This window comes from Anolis carolinensis, chromosome 2, assembly GCF_035594765.1.
Source record: "Anolis carolinensis isolate JA03-04 chromosome 2, rAnoCar3.1.pri, whole genome shotgun sequence".
NCBI lineage: Eukaryota > Metazoa > Chordata > Lepidosauria > Squamata > Dactyloidae > Anolis > Anolis carolinensis.
Genome location: NC_085842.1, coordinates 180,178,841 through 180,192,087, shown reverse-complemented (window position 1 = coordinate 180,192,087; position 13,247 = coordinate 180,178,841). Strand labels below are relative to the sequence as shown.

The window sequence follows — 13,247 nt, the reverse complement described above, 5'->3', positions numbered from 1 at the left end:
GATGAAAACCCTAGGCTGCCCTAACAGTGCCTTAAACATTTCTTCAGCTAAGCTGTGATAAGGTAAACCAAATAAATAGAAAAGGGGAGGGAGGGAGGGAAAGTCACGGATTTTTTTCCTTCAGCTTTTTAAAGAGCTGTTTCCTTTGAAATTGCTTGTTGTTCTCAATCCTTCCTTGATATCAAGAGCCACTGTATGACTTTCCTTTAATTCACTTCAGATAAAATAAACTTCAAGATCAGAAGCAACTTTCCTTATGCCAGGCACCTCCTACATATAACAATAGAAAAGCACTTCATAAGCTGTAGAAATCAGGGTTTTTTAATTAACTCAATCACAAATAATTTACAATGCAAGGAACAACCCATGAAGCTGAGCTTGGCACTGCTCCTCTAAGGGTTCCTCTGCTCCTCCACACCCACAACTGGGTTTTAAGGGAAGTGCTTCATGAAAAGAGGAGAGACCTCTGGCCCAACCAAATGGCTTTTTAAATCACTCACCCTCCTTTTGGACCAGCTGCTCAGTCTGACCAAAAGCTGAGTGAGCTTAAGAACAGGCAGAACTATTCCAATAAATAATTCAAGTTACCATCTTCAAATCAAACTGTGCCAGCAATTTACCTGCTTGCAGAAAATATCTTCAAAATTACAAACAAGGACCAGTCACCAACCAACAGAGAGACCATATTGTGGAGGACATTGTGCTATAAAAGGCAAGAGCACCCAGATCCAGAATCTCAGGGTGACCCCCTTTTGAAGACCAGAACCTACAGTGGACAGAATAAAGTCATTTTGCCACCTCATGAAGCGGCTTCAGGGCTGGCACTAGAATTGTTATCTTGAGGAGAAGCACTTGCTCCGCGTGGTGTCACTTCAATAATACGAGGCTTCTCGATGATACGTGCTGTCTGGTTGCCCTTTTCCACAATACCAATGATCCAGGCTTGATGTCCTTCTCCATATTTGGGGGACTTAATTTCAGCACAGAAGCGGGCAGCTTGCTCCCGGGGTAAACAAATCAACAGCCCCCCTGTCACATAAGGAAAGCATATTAAAGACCACACACAGATTTAGAATCCTTCCATCCCTGCTCTACTTCAAGGTGGGCAAGCTTCAGACATGCAGAATCTGCTTTCTAAAGACAATGTAGATAACATCGAATTAGGCTTAAAGCCCAAGAATTTGGCATCAATACAAGAACTGGAAAGAACGCAATTCTTCCCCAAAACCCACCCACTTTTTGTGACTGAATTTCATTTGAATGTAGAACGGTGACACATTTTCTGTTGCTATTGTTGTAAATCTTTGAACAACTGCATATCAACCTAAGATCCTCATCTATTTTTCATTCACCCTTGACTCTGTCTCACTCTTATTAAACTGTGGATCCTGACCCCAGATGGGGTCCCCTTAGCTCAATATTGGGGTCACAAAACATTTGGCAACAGTAAACATTTTCTGAATGCAGTTCTAGACATTTACACAAATCTATTGTGCAGTATTTACAATGGGCTCTGCAGAAGATGCTTCAATTGTACTTCACAAAAAGGAAAATCAGCCTGTTTAGCAAGTCTTGCAAAGGCTGATTTGTTATCAGTAAATGTTTGATTTTTATTTGTATTTAATATACCTATACTGTATAAACATTTCTTGGGCCAAATGGAGTCATGAATAGAAAAGTTTAAGAAGCTCTGAACTATCTTACCAGATGTTTCTGGAGATGTCCCTTGCAGGAGCTTAGACCGGTTGCCACATGCTTTGCTGATGGCAGCCATCTTGGCAATGATGGGCAAATTGTGGATGACAAATGACACCTCACTGCGTTGCTGTTTGGCCATGTTTTGTGCATGGCCCAGAATCCCAAATCCTGTAATATCTGTGGCAGCATGGGCATTGAAAGTGTGCATCAGACTGGCAGCTGGAGGGAGAGAACAAAATGGAGAGATACTACATTTGGCGGCAGCCAGCAGTCTGAGTTATTAAAAGATGTAGGATGAAAATATATGTCCCATCAATTCAAGAAGCACCAAAGAAAATCAAGTTCAGTAAACTGAATTAATCTACTTGCTATCCAATCAGTTCAAGCATTATCTCTTACTGTTATGTTGCTGCAAAATGCTGGAAAACTGAAAATGGTTTTTTACCATGAAACTCACTGCAACTTTACAAAGTAATGTGTGACATAATTGTTTCTTTTAGCCATAGATGTCTTTGACAGTTTAATGCAGACCATCTAGACACTTTGCCAGAATTCTGAACATCTGAAATTCATACCTTTCATCCCACCAGGAGCTTTTTGAGAGGAAGAGAGGTGTGTTGAATTCTGTATGTAAAAATGAAGGTTCTCTAATATATCCATGAAAACAAGGCTTGTTCCGTAGTTTTAAACTTATTCTTTCCCTTCTTTAAATGAGAATATGCTGGTAGATAAGCTAGCATTCGGGAGGCTCATTTAATAGTAGTTTTTTTCTTTATGACTACATTTTAAACTTAAATGCTCTGATAATCTTGAAAAATACACATGACTGAACACAATCTTTCCTTTAAAAATCTACCCTACATCTTTCTGCTCCCACTAGGCAATTATGGTGGATTAAATATAACATCCCCAAAATAAAATATTCCATTAAAAAAAAAAACATGGTTAGCACAGGTGGCCATCCCTCGCTACTTTTGAGCTGTAAATTAAGAACAGATGTAAGATCGCATTAGAGGTCCCCTACCTGTTCTGTTCAGCATAGCCATACTAAACATGGCTTCCTGGTAAGCCAGTTCAACATCTTCTCTAGAAACCACCAGCTTAATCTTATTCCATCGCTCTGGCTGGAAAAGAAATAAGGGGTTTTAAACATTATTCACATGAACTTTTTCACTAGTAAGTGAACTGATCTCCCCTCTCCTTCCAAACATCAAGTTTGTGCAGTAAACTGTAGTAAACGTCAGTGAAACAATCTTACTGTTTGGAGGCCAGTACTTTGCTGATGCATCAAACCTCTTGCCCACCAATCATCTACTATCACTTCAAGTATATGGTACAAGCTCTGAGGATGGGGACACGAGTTACCTGATAGCAGGGATTGGAACCTATGCAGCCCCCTGCAACCCTATTCTTGTCAACATTTTGAATCTTATATTATGAATATTCAGCTAGGGCTAGCCATTGCTGATAGAGCTCTCTTTTTCCTGATCCATATTATATTTCTTCGTCATGTAGTCTGTGAAATCGCACATATGGGCTAATTTCTGCGCATGCGCAGCTTTTCGGAATCTTCTAGAACTTAAAATGAAACAAATTGGCGGAGGCCCCGCCCAGTGCTCCCCAGTAGTATAAATGCCCGAGGGCGGACACGTACACACCCATTTAACAATGCAATATAACTCTAGACGGGCAGAAAGTGACGAGATCATGATCACCCAGTAATCTTTGGAGATGGACTTAAGTATGCACCCAGACAGCCCTAGTCTCAATTTCTCTCTTAATTCACGTGAGTAACCTTGCTTCTCTCAATACTGCTGGACTGCAATTCCCAGAAGCCATAGTCAATACAGCCAACAATTAGGGATGATGGGAGTTGACAGCCCAACATGAGTAGAGCTACACAGTTTATACCATTTCTTACAGACGAAGGCCTGCACAAATCCTATGCCTATTACCTTGACAACATCTTTCCTTTCAACCTCCTTTTTGTGCATGTAAAAAGAAATCCCCTGCCCCCCCCCCCCCGGTCTCAGCACATAGGAACACTAAAGGAATCCCAAAACTTCCCCAAAGATATAACATTAACACTTACATTATCTAGCCACTGATGAGCATTCACAGCCACTTGAGTCCCTAATGGTTTAGTTAATACGAGGACATCCCCTGGAACTGCACTGTCCGGCCTAGAATCAAAATAAAAAAGAACTTGAATGCTCAGAGTGCCTTATTTATATATGCTCTTTCAATATTTATAAATCACTTTGTAACAAAATATTCAGGATGGCTAACAATAAGAACTTTAATTCAATAATAAGAACAAGAATATCCCCAAGACTGCTTGAAAATATGCTCAAAAAAGGAGCAATGTAAAATTAAAGCACATTAAGAAGCCTGGGAAAACAAGGATGTTTTTACCTATTACAACAGTGGTTTTATACCAGATTGAGAACTCTGAATCACAAATTCCCCTAAAGAAGAGTTTACGTTAATATGCAATGGTCTAAAAAATATTTTTCTATGCATCTCAAAATTTTCACTGTATCTTGCAGCCTGTTCCTATCTTTACTAAAGCCAGGCCTAAAACTCAGTTGAAAGATAAAGTTTCACCCAAAAACATTTAAAATTGGCCAACAATGACTCAATAAAGCACTGTCCTCAAGAAAAACATATTAACTGCCATACCTTTTGATTCCAAGACAAATTTCTTCAGAAGTAACATATAGCTTCAAGAGGCCTGAAATGGCCTTATGTCAAAGAATTATTTACTGTGTTCTTGACCTGGCCAGAAACTCCTTATCTGACACAATAAGCTTAGCAATGTCTTCAGTTAGAAAATATCTCAGGGTCCTCAGAAATTTATCATATTCCACAAATATACAAAAACTGCGATAAAACTAAATTTTAAAAGCAAATAATCTGACCATGGCAAGAAAATAGGAGTAAAACCTGACATGCTCAGACCAGCATTTTCCAGACAAAATGGGATAGTCAGATCTGGAGTGTGCTGCTACATACACTGGATCAATGAAAAACTCTTATTGTTATCACACCCATTAAGATCCAAGATGAGGGTTTACATATAATTCCAAAAATATTCTATCCGCATTGTTTACAAAGCCTGTTCTGATTTTCAGAAGCAGAATGGTTTGAAACTATCTGGGGGGTCACAAATGTTTCACTTTGAACATGCCCTGGAACTGGGAGAAGGGTTTTCAACTTTCCAGCACAACAATTTCTTCTTACAACCTTAAGTAATTTTTAACTGTTAAACAAACTATTCCTCACTTTTTCAATATGAGCCAGCTCTGTGATTCTGCAAAAATCCTCACCATCTCTCAGTAAACAACACTGCAATGAAATTATCTTTTCTGAAAATACATCTATAACCCTAGAGACTGTTTCCTCATATTCTCTCATAATGAGCTCTCAATACTCACATGATGAATTCATTGGGCTGGCAAACTACTGTTGCAACCCCTCCAACAATAATCCAAGGATTCAAGACTGTCTGCCCACCAGTTACTGAAGTGCCACCTTCTTCTGCTGCATCCCTGAAGCCCTTGATTATCAGTGGCATGATTTTATCTCGTTCCTGGGTGAAAGCACAACAAAAGATTCAGGAAACTGCCTTCAATCATCAGAATTACTTTGGAAAATTAGAACTGAGTGATTTCCTATCTGCAGTTCAAAAATAAAAAAGGATAAAACAGTGGTTCTAATAAAACGCAGTTTGGTTACTTATGTTGCTTTGAATATCAATTTAAAAAATGGTTTGGTAAGATAATTGAGCTTACAAATGAGGATTTATAAAAAAAAATCAACAGTTATTATTTGGTGTAGATGTATGAACTGGCAAGTCATTGTTGCAGTTATTCCTTTACGCAGTGGTTCCCTACCTTTGGTTCTCCAAGTGTTTTGGACTTCAGTTCCCACAATTCTGAGCAGCTGATCAGCTGGCTGGGATTTCTGGGAGTTGAAGTCCAAAACACCTGGAGAACCAAAAGCTGGCAACTACTGGATTAGAGGAAGCTGTTTTATCACAGAAAAGGTGTCTTCTATAGAAAACAAAAGTAGATACACAACTCTAAATTATGATTTGACACAAACGAGCCCTGGGTTCTAAAAACAATGTTGGCGCAAATTAAGATGTAGTATGATATTTGAATCACTTGACCTTATCCCAGTAAATAACACTATGTAACAAAAAGTGAAAAATGTTCTGTTCTTGTTTGAAAGTGTTATTTCCTGTTTAATTGTGCAGTCTTACTTTGAAATAGTTGTTATACTCCAGAAACTTTGTTTTTGTGGCTGCCACAAACTATGTTGAATTGGTTGAGACTATGACATATTCACTGAAAAACTAGAAAAATGTGATGTAGGATGTCTTGCAAAACAAAGTTCTTGCAGTTTAATAAACCTTTTCCATGTTTTTATGATAGAACCAATTAGGAAATGACATTTATAACCCAGGAACAAAAATCATGTTACATAGTGTAATCCTTCATTCAAATTTTAAGTCTTTGAACAAGAAAAACTGCACTCATTTATTTAAGCACATGAACCGTTAAATTATGACTCCCAACTATTAGATCCAACAGTCCCAATAACTGCACCAATGAAATGTACATAGCTGTTGCTTTGCCACATTCTTTCCCACTACTTAGGACTAGCAATTTGATTCAAGTGAAACGTACACTTTTTAAAAAACAGTACTTTTTTAAAAACTGACTGGGTTGACCTTGAAGGAACTGGGGGCGGTGACCGCCAACAGAGAGCTCTGGCGTGGACTGGTTCATGAGGTCATGAAGAGCTGGAGACGACTAAACGACTGAGCAGCAGCACAACAGGTTTTATATTCAATGAGCCATGCAGCAGGTATAATTCAGAGAGCCATCATCTGACATCATATATTAGCTGAGCCTTTTAGCTGAAGATGCCAGATATTGCACCTGGCATCTTCTACATTCAGTGTTCAAACTTTTCAGAGATACAACCAGTTCCATTGCCCTAACAGCACCTAGGCTCAAAAAGCCTGGTGCATCAGTAACCCAAGCAGGTAATGTCCTTTTACAGATAGGCAATGGTCATACAGAATGTCATATAAAAGTATAAAAAGATTCTCATTTTGATATATTGCTTCTCACCTCCTCACTCATTTTCTGGCTCACGCTCAGCAGCATAAGCATGTTGTCACACTCTGTGATGCCCATTGCATAGAGGTCACTCAGCACATTGGCACAGGCAATTCGACCCTACATCAGATACGTAGCATTGAATAAGAAAGAAAAACACACAAGACAGTCGTTTCAAATGAGTTTATATCTGTTTCAAGCACAAATGTACCATGCTCTATCACAGGTATAGCTCCCTTCTAACTGATCAGCAACCCTCATCCCTTCCTAGTATTATGCTCCCATTCTCTGTGCTCACCATCATGTAGGGGTCCTCCACCAGCGGATAAAAGAAGTCTGTAGTCTGTATAAGGGACAGGCCCCCATGTCTCAAAGGGATCACACAGGAGTCCATCCCAATGCCTATGGAGTGGAAGAGTCACATGCATTGTAGCACCTCTACAAGTACAGGATAAGTATCCCTTATCCGAAATGCTCAGAAACAAAACGTTTGAATTTTGGAGTATTCATTATTTGCATATATGTACACACATATTGAGGTATCATAGAGACAGGACCCAAATCTAACCATGATTTTAATATATATATACAGCTTATGCACATATCCTGAAGGTAATTTTATACAATTTTTTAAACTAATTTTGAGCATGAAATAAAGTTTAGGTGCACTAAAGTTTACTAAACTGTCTCAAAGCAAAGCTTTCACTATCTCAGCCACCCATCTGGATAATTTCAGTGTCATAGAGTCTGATGTGGTGTCTCTGAGACACCAGAGCACCTCCATGTCGTAAATTCGTCCCAAGGTGAAGAATGCAAAACATTGGGAGACTCACCATGGGAAAAGACTGATAATTCCAGCCTAACCTGAGAAGAAGCTGATCACGAGAACCAGCTCAGACAGGAAGGGTCAGTTGCTTGTAGAATTTTCGTGAACTGAGGGGTTAGGGTTTCACTGGGGTTTGAACTGAATGTTTTCCGAGTTTTCTTTAGTCATAACTTTGATGTAGTGTAATAACCTGGCATTAAATATATTTTCACGATTCTCTTATGAGTACCTTTGACTGCTATCAAGGTTCTGCCACCATCACATTCAGAATATTTCAAATTTCCAGATAAGTAATGCTCAACTTCTATTCATAATACACAAGTACATGTATCCCCACATAATCCATCCATACATTCTGGTCCTCTGGGGGACATTTAGTCCAACTAGCCAGGACTAGACTGGCAACAGTCACCCAGAAGACTTTTTCATCAGCTGTCCCCTAGCTGTGACCTGCCAGAGATTCAACCACTAGACAAGCTGTTAGAATTGAATATCTGTTTCTTCAACTCAGTCAATGTTAAGTTCAAAGTCTTGCATGCGTTATGAAACAGCAGGGAATGAAAGAACTAAAAACAGGAGAGATCTAGGGAAAAGTTCAACCTAATAACAAGCAGATGCAAGAAGAAAAACAACTGCAGAGACAGCACTGATAAGAGAGGGGGCCATTAAGAGGAAATGTATCAGCTAACACAGGGAGCTCAGACAAGGGAGGCAGGAGGGGGAATGCAAGCTACTGAGAAAGCAAGCACAAGAATACTGATAAGAACTGATGCCAAGGAGGGAACAAAGTAAGAGATAGGGATGAAGGGAAAAACAGCCTGATGTGCGCATGCTCAAAGTTCTGACTAAAAAGCTAAACTGCACCTCAATTCAATGTGGCATTCTTCACCCAACAAGGGGACTTGTTCAAGAAAACTTGTAACTATCTCCTGCCTTCAGCGTTTCATTGGGGGAGAGGGGGAATTGGAAATCTTTTTGTGCTAATTAATAAGAGGGAACAGCAGCAAGCCCCAGTAGTGTGATTTTTCTGACTATGTTGATGAATTCGAGTAGAACAGATAATGTAGCAGTTCTGATGGGAAGGAATGTACTGAAGGTGAAGCCACCTTTGTAAATAACACTTGAAAGTTAAGAAAAAACTGAAACTTTAAAGAGCTTCAGTCTTATACTATACCTGCTAATGAGATTCTAGGCTGCATCAAAAGAAGTATAGGGTCTAGGCCACTCATCCACAAATGGCAGCCCTTCAGCTGTTTGGACCTCTGATTCCCAGAAGCTCTTGCCAGCTTGTTCAATGGTAAGGAATTATGGAAGTTGGAGACAAAAACAGCTGGAGGGCCACAGTTTGAGGATGCCTGGTGTAGCTCAAGGGAAGCAATGGTGCCCCCCTATACTGCTTTGGTCAGATCCTACCTGGAATAACACTGTGTCCAGTTTGGGGCACACAATTCAAGAGGGATATTGACAAGCTAGAATGTGTCCAAAGGAGAGCGACTAACATGATAAAAGGTCTGAAGACCATGTCCTCTGAGGAGCAGCTCAAAGAGCTGGGTCTGTTCAGCCTGCAGAAGAGGGTTGTGAGGAGGCATGATAGCATGTTTAAATATTTGAAAGGATGTCACAAGGAAGAAGGCTTGTTTCTGCTGCCCTGGAGACTAGAGGCCCATCTACACAGTACCTAAAACACAGGGATTTCCCGTGTTTAAAGGGGGGGGGGGACTGGCTACATAACACTACCACTATATGCACGCTGATGTACTGCAACGGCTGAAAAACACAGGATAAAAAGTTGTCCTTTTATCCCAATTCTAGTCAAAACTGTGAATATTTGCATCACTGTGTAACCCTGCACTCAGCAAAAACATGTGATTTCCTCCTCCCTCCCCCCCCCCCCCAAGACTGCTCCAGCACATGTCTGCTTTGGAAAAGTCCGAAACAGCTGTCAAACAGACACATAGCTAATTTAAAGGAAGCAGAACGGAGAGGAATTAGAATTCCCTGAAACTATTTTTTTTAAACTGTATAATATTAAACAAAGCTTGATTAAATAGAGCTTCAATAAGCAATTAGGGGAAAGGAGAAATCCAGCAGGAGGGCTTTTAAAAAATTCACTCTATTATGTGCTGAATCTCATATGCACACATGCAAATATGCTTATATTTATATTAAGATATTCGCATGTGTGCATATACAGTTCAGCACATAACAGTGATTTAAAAAAAAAAAAAAACTTCCGCCAGATGTCTGCTGTCCACCCTCCATATTACCCGGTTATAGAGGAGGCCTGTGAGGATGGCGGGGGAAGAAATCCCGGAACCCACAGGTCTGTCTGGAGACATGTTTTCAGGTCCCGAATTTCTTTGCCCTCCCTTTAAAACCCATGTTTTTGTGCTGTCTGGAAGCACCCTAGGACTTGGAAGCAATGGGTTCAAATGACAGGAAAGAAGATTCCACCTGAATGTTAGGAAGAACTTCCTGACCATAAGAGCTATTCAACAATGGAACAGTGCAGTAGAGATTCCTCCTCAGGAGGCTTTTAAACAGGCTAGATGGCCAACTGTTGGGGATACTTTTATTGTGTTTTTCCTGCATGGCAGGGGGTTGGTCAAGATGTCCACAAAAGGGTGACTAAATTGATCAAAGGTTTAAAAGTCGTCCTTGGAGGAGTGGCTGAGGGAGCTGGGTCTGTTTAGTCTGTCAAAGATAAGGCTGAAAGGGACATGACAGCCATGTTTTCTGCTGCTCTAAAGACTAGGGCACAATTGAGCAATCGATTCAAACTGCAGGAAAAGAAATTCCAGCTAAACATTAGGAAGAACTGACAGTAAGAGCTGCTTGACAGTAGAATATGCTCCACAGAGTGTGGTGGAGTTTCTTGCTCTGAAGAATTTTAAAGAGGAGCTGGACGGCCATCTGACGAGGGCACTTTGATTGTGTGTTCCTGCATGGCTGGGAGTTGGACTGGATGGCCTTTAAGGGTCCCTCAAAAAATAATAGAGTTGGAAGAGTCCAACTATCTGCCATGCAAGAAACGCACAATCAAGGCACCCCTGATAGATGGCCATCCAACCTGTTTAAAAGTTTCCAAAGAACTTTCTGTCACACTTCAAGGTGAACAAGAGTGTGGTCAGGAAGTTCTTCCTAATGTTCAGTTGGAATATCACTTCCTGTAATTTAAACCCAGTGCTTTGAGTTCTCGTTTCCAAGGCAGCAGTCAACAAACCTGCTCCCTCTTCCTTATGACATCCTTTCACACATTTATACATGGCTATCATGTCTCCTTTCCACTTTCTCTTCTGCAGGCTAAGCATACGCAGCTCTTTTAAGATGCTCATAGGGATCTATGGTCTCTAGACCTTTGATCATTTTAGTCGCCTCCCCTCTGGACACCTTCCAACCTGTCAATATCTCCCTTAACTTGCTCAGAATTGGACACAGTATTCCAGATAAAGAGGTCTAACCAAAGCAGTATACAAGACACCATGACTTCCCTCGATCCTGACACTATACTTCTTTTGATGCAGCTTGATAAGCTTGTCCACTAAACCTTAATCCAAGTCATTAATAAAGATATTAAAAAGCACAGTAGAGTCTCACTTATCCAACGTTCTGGATTATCCAACGCATTTTTGTAGTCAATGTTTTCAAAACATCGTGATATTTTGGTGCTAAATTCGTAAATACAGTAATTACTACATAGCATTACTGCGTATTGAACTACTTTTTCTGTCAATTTTGTTGTATAACATGATGTTTGGGTGCTTAATTTGTAAAATCATAACCTAATTTGATGTTTACTAGACTTTTCCTTAATCCCTCCTTATTATCCAGCATATTCACTTATCCAACGTTCTGCCGGCCCGTTTATGTTGGATAAGTGAGACTCTACTGTACTTGGCACAGGACCGCACCCTGCAGCACTCCACTAGTCACTTCTTTCCAGGATGAAGAGGAACCATTGGTGAGCATCCTTTGGGTTTGGTCGCTTAATCAATGTAAGATCCACCTAGCAGTAGCATCGCCTAGCTCACATTTGACTAGTTTGCTTGCAAGAGGGTCATTGGGGGGGGGGGCTTTGTCCAACTCTAGGATTCTCTTTCAAGGCTCTTCCTGCCAATGTATGGCCCTCAGATTCAAACTTCGAAGGTCCTCCCTCACACAAGGGCCCATCAACCAGAAAGAAGGCTCCTCACAAGTCAAGCCTTTGCCTCTTTCCGCCTCGGGCCCCTCCCTTGCCCGCCCTCCAGCCCGCCCCAGGCCTCACCGAGGGTGGGAGTCGTTCCCGCAGCCGCCACCGGCTCCCCCGCCTCAGCCAAGCCGGGCCGAGGGCCGCTGAGTCCCTCCAGGAGCCTGAGCAGCGTCTCCTGGGGGACTTTGCAGCCTCAGCCCCGCAGCTCCCCGTAGCCAGTGAGCCTCCAGCCGGGGCTCAGCCCCAGCGCCTCGGGCTCGAAGGGCCGGTAGCCTGGCGGGCCCGGTGGCAAGGCCGGGGCGGGATTTGAGGTCGCCGCCGCCAAGGAGGGGAGAGCAGCCGATGGAGACCCAGCCAGCGCCGCCATGATGGGCTTTCTGGAGTATCAGCCTCTTCTCGCGAGAATTGGGCGGGACGCGGGCACGCATGCTCAGTAGGTGATGCAAGAAAGAGTTGGGAGGGACGGAAGGAAAGGCGGTCCTGCTTCCAGCGGTGAGGAGGCAACTCTCGCGAGAAGTGGGGGTTACGCAACGGATCACGTTGAGGGAATGCTACAAAAGACAAATCTTTTCAAGAGGAGGTTTAGGGCCCTTCTAGGCTCCAGGATCTGGTCCCAGGTTTTCTGTTATCTGGCAGTACGGACTCATATAATCCAATTTAAAGCAGAAAACCTGGGATCAGATCCTGGGATATAGGGTGTGTCTGGAAGGGCCCTGAGGCTGCAAGATATAGGGCCTGTCTGGAAGGGCCTTTAGAATCAAAGGTAAAGGTTTCCCCTGACGTTAAGTCCAGTCGTGACCGACTCTGGGGGTTGGTGCTCATCTCCATTTCTAAGCCGAAGAGCCCGCGTTGTCCGTAGACACCTCCAAGGTCATGTGGCCGGCATGACTGCATGGAGCGCCGTTACCTTCCCGCCGGAGCGGTACCTATTGATCTACTCACATTGGCATGTTTTCGAACTGCTAGGTTGGCAAGAGCTGGAGCTAACAGTGGCCGCTCACGCCGTTCTCGGGGTTTCAGTCTCCAGCTCATAGAATCATAGGATCATAGAATCCTAAAGTTGAAAGAGACTGCATGGGCCATCTAATCCAACCTCCTGCCATGCAGGAAAAACACAATCAAAGCACCCCCGACAGATAGCCACCCAGTCTCCTTTTAAAAGCCTCCAAGCGAGGATTCTCCATCTCATTCCAAGGCAGAGAGTTCCACTGTTGAACAGTTTTTAAAGTCAGAAAGTTCTTAATGTTCAGGTGGAATCTTCTTCCCTGTAATTTGAACCCATTGCTCTGAGACATGGCTTCAACTCCGACTTCCTCCTGCTGCTGTTTCTGCTGCCAACTTTCAGATCAAGTTACCTTGCATACCAAATGCACCCTGACAGATGGTCATCCAGCTGTAGTCA

General features: G+C 42.1%; 1 protein-coding gene across 2 annotated transcripts; it reads right to left on the bottom strand.

The window, feature by feature from the left end:
- Positions 1–298: 298 nt before the first annotated feature.
- Positions 299–12,247, bottom strand: LOC100567311 (selenide, water dikinase 2). Of its 2 annotated transcripts, XM_008103936.3 has the most exons (8): positions 11,921–12,245; positions 7,129–7,232; positions 6,843–6,950; positions 5,136–5,290; positions 3,791–3,881; positions 2,723–2,822; positions 1,705–1,917; positions 299–1,029 (listed from the first exon to the last, which is right to left on the bottom strand). In XM_008103936.3, exons 2-8 carry the CDS (start codon positions 7,222–7,224, stop codon positions 800–802), a joined length of 993 nt encoding a protein of 330 aa, XP_008102143.1. In that variant the 5' UTR covers positions 7,225–7,232; positions 11,921–12,245; the 3' UTR covers positions 299–799. The 2 variants fall into 2 exon arrangements, with proteins under 2 accessions (XP_008102143.1, XP_062827303.1); XM_062971233.1 differs by lacking the exon at positions 6,843–6,950 and having other exon boundaries at positions 11,921–12,247.
- Positions 12,248–13,247: the final 1,000 nt, after the last annotated feature.

Excerpts from the sequence above, each read along its gene's own strand:
- LOC100567311 (XM_008103936.3), bottom strand. The coding sequence starts at position 7,224 with ATGGACTCCTGTGTGATCCCTTTGAGACATGGGGGCCTGTCCCTTATA. Across the intron at positions 5,291-6,842 it reads GCCAGAAAATGAGTGAGGAG|GAACGAGATAAAATCATGCC; the intron begins GTGAGAAGCAAT and ends GCTTTCACCCAG. Across the intron at positions 1,918-2,722 it reads GGCTATGCTGAACAGAACAG|CTGCCAGTCTGATGCACACT; the intron begins GTAGGGGACCTC and ends CTCTCCCTCCAG.